The 14,710-nt window shown below is 42.1% G+C and overlaps 1 protein-coding gene across 4 annotated transcripts; it reads right to left on the minus strand.

The window, feature by feature from the left end:
* Positions 1-211: 211 nt before the first annotated feature.
* LOC138950285 (protein NATD1-like) lies at positions 212-10,486 on the minus strand. Of its 4 annotated transcripts, XR_011450592.1 has the most exons (6): positions 10,330-10,486; positions 7,685-7,913; positions 6,700-6,809; positions 3,277-4,152; positions 3,065-3,119; positions 212-493 (listed from the first exon to the last, which is right to left on the minus strand). XR_011450592.1 is itself a non-coding variant. In XM_070322035.1 (4 exons), exons 1-4 carry the CDS (start codon positions 10,429-10,431, stop codon positions 4,033-4,035), a joined length of 561 nt encoding a protein of 186 aa, XP_070178136.1. In that variant the 5' UTR covers positions 10,432-10,486; the 3' UTR covers positions 3,155-4,032. The 4 variants fall into 4 exon arrangements, 2 of the variants coding, with proteins under 2 accessions (XP_070178136.1, XP_070178137.1); XR_011450591.1 differs by lacking the exon at positions 212-493 and having other exon boundaries at positions 3,090-3,138; positions 3,221-4,152; XM_070322035.1 differs by lacking the exons at positions 212-493; positions 3,065-3,119 and having other exon boundaries at positions 3,155-4,152.
* Between the last annotated feature and the right edge of the window lie 4,224 nt (positions 10,487-14,710).

The raw sequence follows: 14,710 nt of genomic DNA on the forward strand, positions 1-14,710 counted from the left end.
CATTGGCTGGTCTCAGTTAACCAGAGCGTCTTTTCACCAGTTTCGTCCGAAAAAAGAGGCTGCTTTCGATTTCACAAATTATTTAAAGAAAATTCCTTTTCGTGAAAATCGATTGGGTTAGTAGCTATGGGTATGTCACACGTATATATATGTAGGATAAATAAGTTTATTTACTGCTCAGCAGTAGTTTTTTAACACAATAGCCAGCAAATGGTCTTTACCAAATTTTATTGTTAATCTTCAGAACACCAAAACTACAGCCATATTTTTCATCTCCTCTGTTTAGGCCAAAACACCGGACAGGTAACAGTAACATTACACATTGTCTTAAAGGGATGTTCCAGTGTATTGCATAGTACAATGAATCAAATAAATTAATAAGACATGAATCCATTTTTAACATTATCAATCACAGACACTGCATGCCTCATCAGACTACAATCATCTCACCTCATCAGACTACAATCATCTCACCTCATCAGACTACACTCACCTCATCCAGACATACACAACACACTACTCTGTCAGAACCACACACCTTTCACTGCCTCATCAGACTACACTCATCTCACCTCATCCAGACATACACAACACACTACTGTCAGGACCACACACCTTTCACTGCCTCATCAGACTACAATCATCTCACCTCATCCAGACATACACAACACACTACTGTCAGGACCACACACCTTTCACTGCCTCATCAGACTACACTCATCTAGACATACACAACACACTACTGTGTCAGAACCACACACCTTTCACTGCCTCATCAGACTACACTCATCTCACCTCATCCAGACATACACAACACACTACTCTGTCAGAACCACACACCTTTCACTGCCTCATCAGACTACACTCATCTCACCTCATCCAGACATACACAACACACTACTGTCAGGACCACACACCTTTCACTGCCTCATCAGACTACACTCATCTCACCTCATCAAGACATACACAACACACTACTGTCAGGACCACACACCTTTCACTGCCTCATCAGACTACACTCATCTCACCTCATCCAGACATACACAACACACTACTGTCAGGACCACACACCTTTCACTGCCTCATCAGACTACACTCATCTCACCTCATCAAGACATACACAACACACTACTGTCAGGACCACACACCTTTCACTGCCTCATCAGACTACAATCATCTCACCTCATCCAGACATACACAACACACTACTGTCAGGATCACACACCTTTCACTGCCTCATCAGACTACACTCATCTCACCTCATCCAGACATACACAACACACTACTGTCAGGACCACACACCTTTCACTGCCTCATCAGACTACACTCATCTCACCTCATCCAGACATACACAACACACTACTGTCAGGACCACACACCTTTCACTGCCTCATCAGACTACACTCATCTCACCTCATCCAGACATACACAACACACTACTGTGTCAGAACCACACACCTTTCACTGCCTCATCAGACTACACTCATCTCACCTCATCCAGACATACACAACACACTACTGTATCAGAACCACACACCTTTCACTGCCTCATCAGACTACACTCATCTCGCCTCATCCAGACATACACAACACACTACTGTATCAGAACCACACACCTTTCACTGCCTCATCAGACTACACTCATCTCACCTCATCCAGACATACACAACACACTACTGTATCAGAACCACACACCTTTCACTGCCTCATCAGACTACAATCATCTCACCTCATCCAGACATACACAACACACTACTGTCAGAACCACACACCTTTCACTGCCTCATCAGACTACACTCATCTCACCTCATCCAGACATACACAACACACTACTCTGTCAGGACCACACACCTTTCACTGCCTCATCAGACTACACTCATCTCACCTCATCCAGACATACACAACACACTACTGTGTCAGGACCACACACCTTTCACTGCCTCATCAGACTACACTCATCTCACCTCATCCAGACATACACAACACACTACTGTGTCAAAACCCCACACCTTTCACTGCCTCATCAGACTACACTCATCTCACCTCATCCAGACATACACAACACACTACTGTGTCAGGACCACACACCTTTCATTGCCTCATCAGACTACACTCATCTCACCTCATCCAGACATACACAACACACTAATCTGTCAGGACCACACACCTTTCACTGCCTCATCAGACTACAATCATCTCACCTCATCCAGACATACACAACACACTACTATGTCAGAACCACACACCTTTCACTGCCTCATCAGACTACACTCATCTCACCTCATCCAGACATACACAACACACTACTGTATCAGAACCACACACCTTTCACTGCCTCATCAGACTACTCATCTCACCTCATCTAGACATACACAACACACTACTGTGTCAGAACCACACACCTTTCACTGCCTCATCAGACTACACTCATCTCGCCTCATCCAGACATACACAACACACTACTGTGTCAAAACCACACACCTTTCACTGCCTCATCAGACTACACTCATCTCGCCTCATCCAGACATACACAACACACTACTGTCAGGACCACACACCTTTCACTGCCTCATCAGACTACACTCATCTCACCTCATCCAGACATACACAACACACTAATCTGTCAGAACCACACACCTTTCACTGCCTCATCAGACTACACTCATCTCACCTCATCCAGACATACACAACACACTACTGTCAGGACCACACACCTTTCACTGCCTCATCAGACTACACTCATCTCACCTCATCCAGACATACACAACACACTACTCTGTCAGGACCACACACCTTTCATTGCCTCATCAGACTACACTCATCTCACCTCATCCAGACATACACAACACACTACTGTGTCAGGACCACACACCTTTCACTGCCTCATCAGACTACACTCATCTCACCTCATCCAGACATACACAACACACTACTGTGTCAGGACCACACACCTTTCATTGCCTCATCAGACTACACTCATCTCACCTCATCCAGACATACACAACACACTACTCTGTCAGGACCACACACCTTTCACTGCCTCATCAGACTACACTCATCTCACCTCATCCAGACATACACAACACACTACTGTGTCAGAACCACACACCTTTCACTGCCTCATCAGACTACACTCATCTCACCTCATCCAGACATACACAACACACTACTGTCAGGACCACACACCTTTCACTGCCTCATCAGACTACACTCATCTCACCTCATCCAGACATACACAACACACTACTGTGTCAGAACCACACACGCTTTCACTGCATCCATAATTATACATTTGTGATGGCGCAATAAAAGACCAAGTGTATTAGATTCAGGATTAAAAATTGAGTTGTTAAATCAATGCACTGGAGCCGGGGGAGATAGCCAATAAAACACACATAGTTCTCTGCCTCCATAATTATACATTTGTAATGGCGCAAAAAAAACACCCAGTGTATTAGATCCAAGATTACAAATTAAACTTTCAAATCAAAGTACTAAAGTTAGGGGAGATAAAAAAAAAATAAAAAAAATTAATTCCTCTTTTGGAAATGTCCAGCTTGTGAATGCATGACCAACGCCACAGCCAGCACTCCTGTCAGTGGTAGTCAGACCGGGGAACCCCTGTTTTGCATTTGGAGTATTCTCAAACAAACTTGGTGTACTTGAGCGTACTCCACACAGCATTTGAACATCCATGATTCAAACATGCTTCGCACGCGTCTGTCGCGCCAATAATCAAGTTTATCAATACATTTAAAATACATGCTTCTTTCAATATTTACCGACAAAAACTGTAATCATGTGTCAAAAAAATGGATCAGCTTTGGGATGCGCTTGTGAAGAAAAGTAGTCTAGGAATTTTTTCTCGTTGGATTTTTTCCACTAACAGTACTGATCATATTCTAGACAATCATGCGTGCAAAATAGTTTGGGTTTCTAGGTGTGGCTGATTGAACACAGGGGGGCAGGGACCTGACATGAACTGTCTGCGGGGTACAGAGGCTACAAGGCAAAGCAACTCGACAGATTCAGTCAGTCTGCTAATATGAATTGTTGATGCGAGGGCTGGGGGAAGTCTGTGGCGTATTTCTGCAGGTAGGTACACGACAGACGCATGGGGGTTGACGTCCCTGCGAAGTGATCCAGTGCCGCCTGCAACAACAACACATCTGTATCATGTACACTTTACACACACACTATCACAATAACAATGCAACACGCACACCATCACAATAACAACGCAACACACACACCATCACAATAACAACGCAACACGCACACACATCAACACACAACATCTGTATCATGCACACTTTACACACACACCACACTATCACACCTAACTATAACATCTCTTATAATTATGTGATTTGTATTTTTGATCAAAAGCTGTCAATTTGCACACAGTCAGCGTACCTCCGAGACCGCACCAGCAATCATTCTTGAGATCTGCGTAAAATGTTATAGTTTGGTCAGAAATACAAACACCATTTATGTCTGGTTCAATTTTAGTCAGAAGTGCTTTCTTTTTCTCTCTAGATTGAATGCACACAAACATGGCCTCCCTTGTAGTCTCGGCCAGCCGCCTCAATATCAGTTTCAAACTTACTCTGACGTCACATGGCTCAAAGAAGAAATGTCCAATGTTTACTTAAATAACACGTTAACTACTATGCAGTGTAATGAATTGACACAATGCATTGAGTGTCCTAAGAGTGCTCTCCCCTTGTATGAAGGCCACTGTGAAGTAACGGACGACAACCTGCTGCTGTGAAAGTAGACCATCTAGAGTGCTCTCCCCTTGTATGAAGGCCACTGTGAAGTAACGGACCACAACCTGCTGCTGTGAAAGTAGACCATCTAGAGTGCTCTCCCCTTGTATGAAGGCCACTGTGAAGTAACGGACGACAACCTGCTGCTGTGAAAGTAGACCATCTAGAGTGCTCTCCCCTTGTATGAAGGCCACTGTGAAGTAACGGACCACAACCTGCTGCTGTGAAAGTAGACCATCTAGTGTGCTCTCAGTCCCCCTTGTATGAAGGCCACTGTGAAGTAACGGACCACAACCTGCTGCTGTGAAAGTAGACCATCTAGAGTGCTCTCCCCTTGTATGAAGGCCACTGTGAAGTAACGGACCACAACCTGCTGCTGTGAAAGTAGACCATCTAGAGTGCTCTCCCCTTGTATGAAGGCCACTGTGAAGTAACGGACGACAACCTGCTGCTGTGAAAGTAGACCATCTAGAGTGCTCTCCCCTTGTATGAAGGCCACTGTGAAGTAACGGACGACAACCTGCTGCTGTGAAAGTAGACCATCTAGAGTGCTCTCCCCCTTGTATACAGGCCACTGTGAAGTAACGGACAACCTGCTGCTGTGAAAGTAGACTATCTAGTGTGTGGATGCTTAAACCTTCACCGGATCACGCCATGTAGGACACATACTTTCTAAAGAAGGATTCAACGTAAAAAGTAAAGGTTGTACACGACCCACGCCATCTGAATAGGGATAAACTCTTTACCAGCTCTCTACAGAGCATGGGTCGTCTACAACCAACGCCATCCCAATAGGGATAAACACTGTAACATACCTTCTTTAATTACATATGGCTAGTTCACGACACAACATCGGGACTGTGTATAGTTCAATTAACTTACGTCAGTGTTTAATTGTTTGTTTACAAAGAAAATCCTTCAAAAATTGATCGATAGGAAGGTTCAATGGTGTTAGGGGATTACATGAAGTCTCAATCAAAATCTCAGAATAGTTTTAGAGATCCAGACACTTTAGTTAGTCCTGGTTGTCAAAGACCCAGGAAGGTGAAGATTAAACTAACACACACATCAACACACAGGGTTTCATTTACTAGTGCACCCTGCGTCATTGGCGCATCAAATCTGAAAATGTCCCACCACTATTCCCTTCAGTGCGTCAAAGGGCGCATTGAGATTACGTACCACTGCGCCATCAAATGTACACTTTACACAGATAACACGATATAGCGGCTAATTCTCAGATGGCACCATATTGCACCATATTGCATCTTCGGTAACAACAAAAAACCGCATACAGGCCTCGTATGCGCGTCTTGCCTTCGACTATGTCCCATGGGAATTTGGCTGAGGGGGACAAATGTCCCATTGCCCTTTTCTCCCAGGCTAAACCCTCAACACATAACACACGTATCATGTATGATTTGCACAAACACCATCACAATAGCATCCATATTAATATTATTAACTATTCAGTCGTGTAATAAGTTCACAGAATGTATCGAGTAACTTGGAACGAGTGCTCTTGCCCTGGTGTCATGGTCAGCGTGAATTAACACCAGTAACCAAATACCACCTCCTCCTGTGAAAATAGACTCTTGTGTGTATGCTTGAAGCATGACTACTGAGTGTTGTCACATTCAACACTGCAATAGTTTACCTCTACCATTGATGCTCACACAATCAGACCACTGTTGGAACCAAACTTGCATCAGTCATGGATGGCCAACAAAACCATAACCAAGCAACTTCCCTCATTCTCTCACCTGTGTGAGGAGTTTGGCCACACCTGTCCTCATTCTCTCACCTGTGTGAGGAGTTTGGCCACACCTTTCCTCATTCTCTCACCTGTGTGAGGAGTTTGGCCACACCTGTCCTCATTCTCTCACCTGTGTGAGGAGTTTGGCCACACCTTTCCTCATTCTCTCACCTGTGCGAGGAGTTTGGCCACACCTTTGCCCCTGAAGGCTGGCGGTACCTCCGTGTGCCACAGGTCCACGGTTCCATCATCACCTCGCTCGTACTGCAACAAGGCCTGGTCTGAAAAAGGAGAACAAACAACTTTATTATTTCACCTGAAACATGATTCCTGCAGCGACTTGAAACATGCAACGCAAGAAAATGTCATCGTCTACCCTGAAACATGAGATGCAAAACAATCTTATTACATGTATCTTGACTGAACAATGAGACGCAAAACAACCTTATTATCTCCCCTGAACTATGGGATGCAACTGCTAGGTGTAGCAGAACAAGACAGAAATCCATCATTGGACAACTTGTTTTCATGCCCCCAGCTGATGCAAGCAGGAGGCTTTTTCTTATCATGCGCGCGCTCCCCCCCCCCCCTCCCCCCCCCCCCCAACACCTCCTGTATTAAACACGAGATGTTGGTGGGGAAAACGGTCTTCATTCATGATTGCAACGCTCTGTGTAGGTACAGCAAGTGTCTCCAAGGGATACTGTACAGACTACAGAGATGCAGCTGCTTCCCTCATAACATTAGGCCTAAAAAAAAAATAGGTGTGGTTACGGTAACCCGACCTACCCTATTTTTAGGGGCCGACCCTATAACTTTTTATTACATTTGTAAAAAACAAAACAAAAAAAACAAGAAAACGAGTGCAAAAAACGCAATGAAAGCGAAAGCGCCCGAGTCGCACACTTATTTCCCTGTCAAGTAGGCTTAATTTGTACACATTAGAAAAAAAAGTTTTAAAAAAAAAAGTGATTGCCTACCTTCCTACCCTATTTTATTTGGCTATGTTACCGTAACCACACCTATTTTTTTTTTTTTGCCTTATCACCAGACATGACACTTTCCCTTATAACATTATCACCAGACATGACACTTTCCCTCATAACATTATCACCAGACATGACACCTTCCAACAAGAGAATTAAAGTGCCCCCACCTTGACCTATTGTGATGACAAACTGGTTGCCGCTCTCGTCGTGACGCACGGTCAGATCCTGATTGGCTGGCTCGGCCTGTGTGGTGGGGGGGGTGGAGGTGCTCATCGCTGCTCGAGGTGACACACTCTGCTTGGCAACGCTTGGCTTCACTCTGCACGCTTCACTGCACACACACCCTGCCCCTGTTGCCCAGACTGTGGCCCTTGTGGAGGCAGCAGAACTGAAAATCTGCAACATGCATTTCACACATTTCTCATTCAGCATTCTTCACACTTTTGGCTGAAAAATGCATCAGACTTTTTTCCAGCTCCATATTTAACAATTTGAGAGCAGCAGAAAGGGGTCAAGTCTGACCAAAGTGTTTGTACTATTGCAGATTCAATCTTGAACCCGATGGAGTTCCTCCGAAAGCGGCGTATGGCTGCCTAAATGGCGGGGTAAAAACGGTCATACACGTAAAATTCCACTCGTGCAAAAACACGAGTGTACGTGGGAGTTTCAGCCCACGAACGCAGAAGAAGAAGAAGAACCCGATGGAGTAAGCAAAATTTAACACCAGGCCAGTGTTTTTCCCAGGCTCATAGTCATAGAACCAGGGTGGAAAACATTTACAGGTCCACATTTCCTGGGTCAAAAAAAACCAAACAAGAAGGGCAAAGCCCATACGACTCACATGCTTTACACATTTTTCCTACCAAAATACATGTGACCTTGACCCAAGGTCAAGGTCATCCAAGGTCATGCAACACAAAGCTGTTAATTCAAGACATAGGAAGTACAATGGAGCTTATCAGGCTCTTTCTACCATGAGATATGGTCACTTTTAGTGGTTCACTACCTTATTTTGGTCACATTTCATAAGGGTCAAAGTGACCTTGACCTTGATCATATGTGACCAAATGTGTCTCATGATGAAAGCATAACATGTGCCCCACATAATTTTTAAGTTTGAAACAGTTATCTTCCATAGTTCAGGGTCAAGGTCACTTCAAAATATGTATACAATCCAACTTTGAAGAGCTCCTGTGACCTTGACCTTGAAGCAAGGTAAACCAAACTGGTATCAAAAGATGGGGCTTACTTTGCCCTATATATCATATATAGGTGAGGTATTCAATCTCAAAAACTTCAGAGAAAATGGGAAAAATGTGAAAAATAGCTGTTTTTTAGGCAACATTTATGGCCCCTGCGACCTTGACCTTGAAGCAAGGTCAAGATGCTATGTATGTTTTTTGGGGCCTTGTCATCATACACCATCTTGCCAAATTTGGTACTGATAGACTGAATAGTGTCCAAGAAATATCCAACGTTAAAGTTTTCCGGACGGACGGACGACTCGGGTGAGTACATAGACTCACTTTTGCTACGCATGTGAGTCAAAAACGGTAGGATGTCAAAAATGTCTGTCTTGGCCACAATACAAAACATGTTGCTGCACAGTATTACACTTACAGGCTTGTTGAGACCACTTGAATACAATCATGTTCAGCTACTAATATTATTACTGAGTAATATCACCTACAAGTTCACAGACTCACACTGACACAGAGACACACACGCGATCAGACCCCTGCCAATCTCGTGCAAGGCATGGAATTGAGTTGTGTTTTATTTGCTGTCATAAAACAGGGATTTGTCCATGTGCCAGGAAAACAACTTCTGGGTACTTCCCAATTATAGGAAGTGGACCATTTCTACCCAACAGTATGTGTGTGTGTGTGCTGTGTGTGTGTGTGTGCTGTGTGTGTGTGTGCTGTGTGTGTGTGTGCCGTGTGTGTGTGTGTGCTGTGTGTGGGTCTGTGCAGTCAAGAGACATAGGTGTAGGTACCAGGGATTCATTATGTTGGGTCTGTGCAGTCAAGAGACATAGGTGTAGGTACCAGGGATTTTATTATGTTGGGTCTGTGCAGTCAAGAGACATAGGTGTAGGTACCAGGGATTTTATTATGTTGGGTCTGTGCAGTCAAGAGACATAGGTGTAGGTACCAGGGATTCATTATGTTGGGTCTGTACAGTCAAGAGACATAGGTGTAGGTACCAGGGATTCATTATGTTGGGTCTGTGCAGTCAGGAGACATAGTGATAGTTGTAGGTACCAGGGATTCATTATGACCAACATCTTATGGTGAGAGTCCACAAGAGCTTGACAGGTGTGATTTATAGGTTGCACTGACGTCAGTCTTCGGTCGTTTTGTGGGTTCATGCAATACAAGACCTATTTTGCATAACGACATGCCATGGCTACAGTTATATCAATTAAAAAAAACACCACCACACAATGTTTTGCGCACCTGAAAAATGCAACACAGTTACACACAATTTTGCAATGAGCACTACCCTTGCAGTTTTGCACTGTTGCAGAATTAAAAAAAAAATGTATAAGTTGAAATGTTCATGCTCTCTTCATAATGGCCACTGTTCTGAGCGCGCCACCAGCTCAATTCGGGGGCTACGTAGCCAGGCTCAGTCAGTAGGCTGTCACTGACTGACTGAGTCAGTAGCTTGCGACGACCTTTGAACTGACACTGACCACAGGCGGAAGTGCACTGACACCGCGAGTATGCATCACAGACATCAAATACACACGGCGACTCGCTGTGTCTTACTAACATGTGCAGAGCTTTACACGACATATGGTATGTACCTGATGATTTCTCTTGGCCCATGCAACGTCTTGTCGTGAATGTCTGCACAGCACACCAGCAGTCTGTAGAAAGACCACTTGAATCGCTCGAAAGGAGGTCATCTTGAATCCGTAAAGTGGCCTCCCCTGCGTTTCCTGTTTCGTTTCACAGTCAGACGTAACCTTTTATTTCATTCACTTGATGTATTCGGCGCCTTAAACATCGGGGAATGGATGCGTCTGTTATTAAAAAAAAGTAAAATTGAAATTAATGTTATGGAGATTGATAGCTTCAAATTTCATTCACACTGAAAACAGACATTTTGTTTTTCAAGTTGTAGCAGACGACGATTTGTTTGAATGGACATTATTTCTCAAGAAACCGAAAATACGATTTCGTTTTTCATTTGCATAAGTTTTATTCAATGGTTAAAACTTTAGGGAGAATGTCCAGATTTATATTTAGAACAAAGCAACAGCTGTTAATTTTACTGTGGTATATACCTTCTAATTTTGTTATGTCAAAAAAGACATTTTTGTCAAAGTTGTAGCAGACGACGTTTTGTTCAAGAGGGACATCCGGTCCGACTAAACTACGCGCCAGCACGCGCTAGCACGCGCTAGCACGCGCCAGCCAGCACGCGCCAGCTTGAACCATAGCACTTATATACTTTATTTTTATATTTCTAGTTAGTTCATCGTCCATTCTCACATAATACAAAATTTCAAACTTCAATGATAAAAAATACGGAAGTTATGACGAGTTTAAGGAGAGCTAATGCACTACTCTCAAATCCGACGATTGTCGGACATGGAGCCACGGCCTTAGCTAGGATAGCTCTCCTATAACGCGTCTTAGCTATCGTAAATTTTATCACTGAAGTTTGAAATTTTGTATAATGTAAGAACTGACGATGGAATGACTAGAAACATACATATAAATTATATTATATAACAGCTATGAATCTCAGTAGCGTCCACTTAAATTTGGTAGCGCGCAGTTTTAGTCCGGATTTTGTCGGATTTGAGAGTAGCGCATTAGCTCGCCTAAAACCCGTCATAACTACTGAAATGTTCAACACTCAAGCTTGAAATTTTGTATTATGTAAGAATGGACAATTAACTATATAGACTATAAAAATAAATTATGTAAGTGTTATGGATCACCGGGTAGCGTCTACTTCAAAGTGGTAGCTTGCAGGCTGTTTAGTCAATGGCGGAAATCGTCGGATTTGAGAGTAGTGCATTAGCTCTCCTTAAACTCGTCATAACTTCCGTATTTTTCATCATTGAAGTTTGAAATTTTGTATTATGTGAGAATGGACGATGAACTAACTAGAAATATAAAAATAAAGTATATAAGTGCTATGGTTCAACTGGCTGGCGCGTGCTGGCGCCTAGTTTGAAGTAGAGTGATCGATAACACTTACATAATTTATTTTTATAGTCTATATAGTTCATTGTCCATTCTTACATAATACAAAATTTCAAGCTTGAGTGTTGAACATTTCAGTAGTTATGACGTGTTTTAGTCGAGCTAATGCGCTACTCTCAAATCCGACAAAATCCGGCAGTGACTAAAACTGCGCACTACCAATTTTAAGTGGACGCTACTGAGATTCATAGCTGTTATATGATTTATCTGTATGTTTCTAGTCATTCCATCGTCAGTTCTTACATTATACAAAATTTCACACTTCAGTGATTAAAAACAATGTCGGATACGGAGTCATTCGTTCGAACACAGTCAGTCGGATGCAGAGCCACTCATTCCTCTGTGTGTGTGTGTGATCCATAGCACTTACATACTTTATTTTTATATTTTTTGTTAGATCATCGTCCATTCTCACATAATACAAAATGTCAATTTTCAATGATGAAAATTACGGAAGTTATGACAAAACTTCGACATTGACTGAATACAGACATTAAGGCCAAAAAAAAAAAAATTGTCTGTTTAGGGTAACATGACCAAAAAAAGTAGGGTCGGTAGGTAGTTTTTTTTTTTGTTTTTTTTGTTTTGTTTTGTTTTTTTGTTGTTGTAAATGTTGGCTGAACATTCACTTCTTATATTTGATGAATACATGTTTCAAAACTAACGTATAAATAAAACAGAGAGAAAGGGAGAGAAAGAAACGCCAAATGTCTTTTTTTAGCATTTTTACCTCTTTTTTTTTTTTTTTTTTTTTGAAATCAAAAAAAAGTTTTTGGGTCGGCGCCAAATCGATAGGGTCGGTCGGGTTACCCTAAACAGACAAATTTTTTTTTTTGGCCTAATGCATACCAACTGTACAACCACTTTGAAGCAGGCACTGCCTTGACCTGTATCATTTATGTTACTTTATTCTTTAATTATACACAATTTCAGCTCCATAAATCAAAATGGTGATGGTTGTGTTGGATGATAGCAGAACTGCTAGGATAGTCTCAACTTCAAAGAACTTAGGACCAGCATTAGTTATAATTATACAACACGAAGCCGGTGGCGATCTGTCGGCAACTATTTTTAGTGAAGTATTTGAGCAGCAACAATGGAAAGATACGTCAGTCATGTATTTGCCATTATGTCAAAGAAGGGCGTTGTTGGTTTTTTTTTCGTCGGAAAGGGTTTGAAGTTTTTGAGCATAATTATTATTATCATTTTATCATTATTCTTCTTCTTATTATTATTATTATTATTATTATTAATATTATTATCATTATCACTATTATTCTCATTACTAATGCACATTAAGTGCGCTCACCCCCCCCCCTCCTCCTCCCCCCCCCCCCAAAAAAAAAAAATTCTTTGTTTTCTCCCTCTTGTCTCTGTACCTGTGTCCTTTTTATATTTAGTCAAGTTTTGACTAAATATTTTAACATCGAGGGGGAATCGAAACGAGGGTCGTGGTGTATGTGCGTGTGTCTGTGTGTCTGTGTGTGTGTGTGTGTGTGTGTGTGTGTGTGTGTGTGTGTAGAGCGATTCAGACTAAACTACTGGACCGATCTTTATGAAATTTGACATGAGAGTTCCTGGGTATGAAATCCCCGAACGTTTTTTTCATTTTTTTGATAAATGTCTTTGATGACGTCATATCCGGCTTTTCGTGAAAGTTGAGGCGGCACTGTCACGCCCTCATTTTTCAACCAAATTGGTTGAAATTTTGGTCAAGTAATCTTCAACGAAGCCCGGACTTCGGTATTGCATTTCAGCTTGATGGCTTAAAAATTAATTAATGACTTTGGTCATTAAAAATCTGAAAATTGTAAAAAAAATTTAAAATTTATACAACGATCCAAATTTACGTTTATCTTATTCTCCATCATTTGCTGATTCCAAAAACATATAAATATGTTATATTCGGATTAAAAACAAGCTCTGAAAATTAAATATATAAAAATTATTATCAAAATTAAATTGTCGAAATCAATTTAAAAACACTTTCATCTTATTCCTTGTCGGTTCCTGATTCCAAAAACATATGGATATGATATGTTTGGATTAAAAACACGCTCAGAAAGTTAAAACAAAGAGAGGTACAGAAAAGCGTGCTATCCTTCTTAGCGCAACTACTACCCCGCTCTTCTTGTCAATTTCACTGCCTTTGCCATGAGCGGTGGACTGACGATGCTACGAGTATACGGTCTTGCTGAAAAATGGCATTGCGTTCAGTTTCATTCTGTGAGTTCGACAGCTACTTGACTAAATATTGTATTTTCGCCTTACGCGACTTGTTATCTTTCACCATCTCTCACAAATAACACCAACCACACCCCACCCCCACCCCCCCCACACACACACAAAGTTAACACACACACATCTCCTCTCTCTCTTCTGGTCTAGTTACTGTGCCGACTGTGTGTATGTCTTCGGTGTTATCTTCGTGGGTTTCTTTGTACGTCTCGTTCTTAACCCTTCATCGAACGATGCACTGTATGTAAGTGCCGTCCTCACAAAGAGGATTTCTAACCTGCAACTCATCGAAATCGTATCCTAGTCACTCTTCTTTACATCTACACCAAGATAAAGGGAGGTAAAGCTAGCTAACAAACAAACAACTGTTCCTGCACTTTTTGATTGTTTTGCCATGCTATACAACTTATTTTAATTAATTTTTTAATCATTGTTTTTAATTAATTTTACTAGAACGGTAGCATATCAACAACATTCGGCTTAAAAAGGCTTGTTCATCCTGTGAGGACGCAAGACTTCAAGTTTGTCCAAATAAATACATGCTGAAAAGTATGTTGTTTCTTTGCCCTGTGAAGTAATGAACATGTCCATTGTTCTGTGCTGCAAAGTGCAGAATGTCATTTAATTTTAACTTTGATATGCTTAACTCGGAACATGGCGATATGCTCATTTGCACCTCGTGTCCATGGGTGTATCGTCGGGGCTTCCATCCCCAACCGAGCGGGTCCC

The sequence above is a fragment of the Littorina saxatilis genome, linkage group LG16, assembly GCF_037325665.1.
Source record: "Littorina saxatilis isolate snail1 linkage group LG16, US_GU_Lsax_2.0, whole genome shotgun sequence".
In the NCBI taxonomy this organism is placed as follows: domain Eukaryota; kingdom Metazoa; phylum Mollusca; class Gastropoda; order Littorinimorpha; family Littorinidae; genus Littorina; species Littorina saxatilis.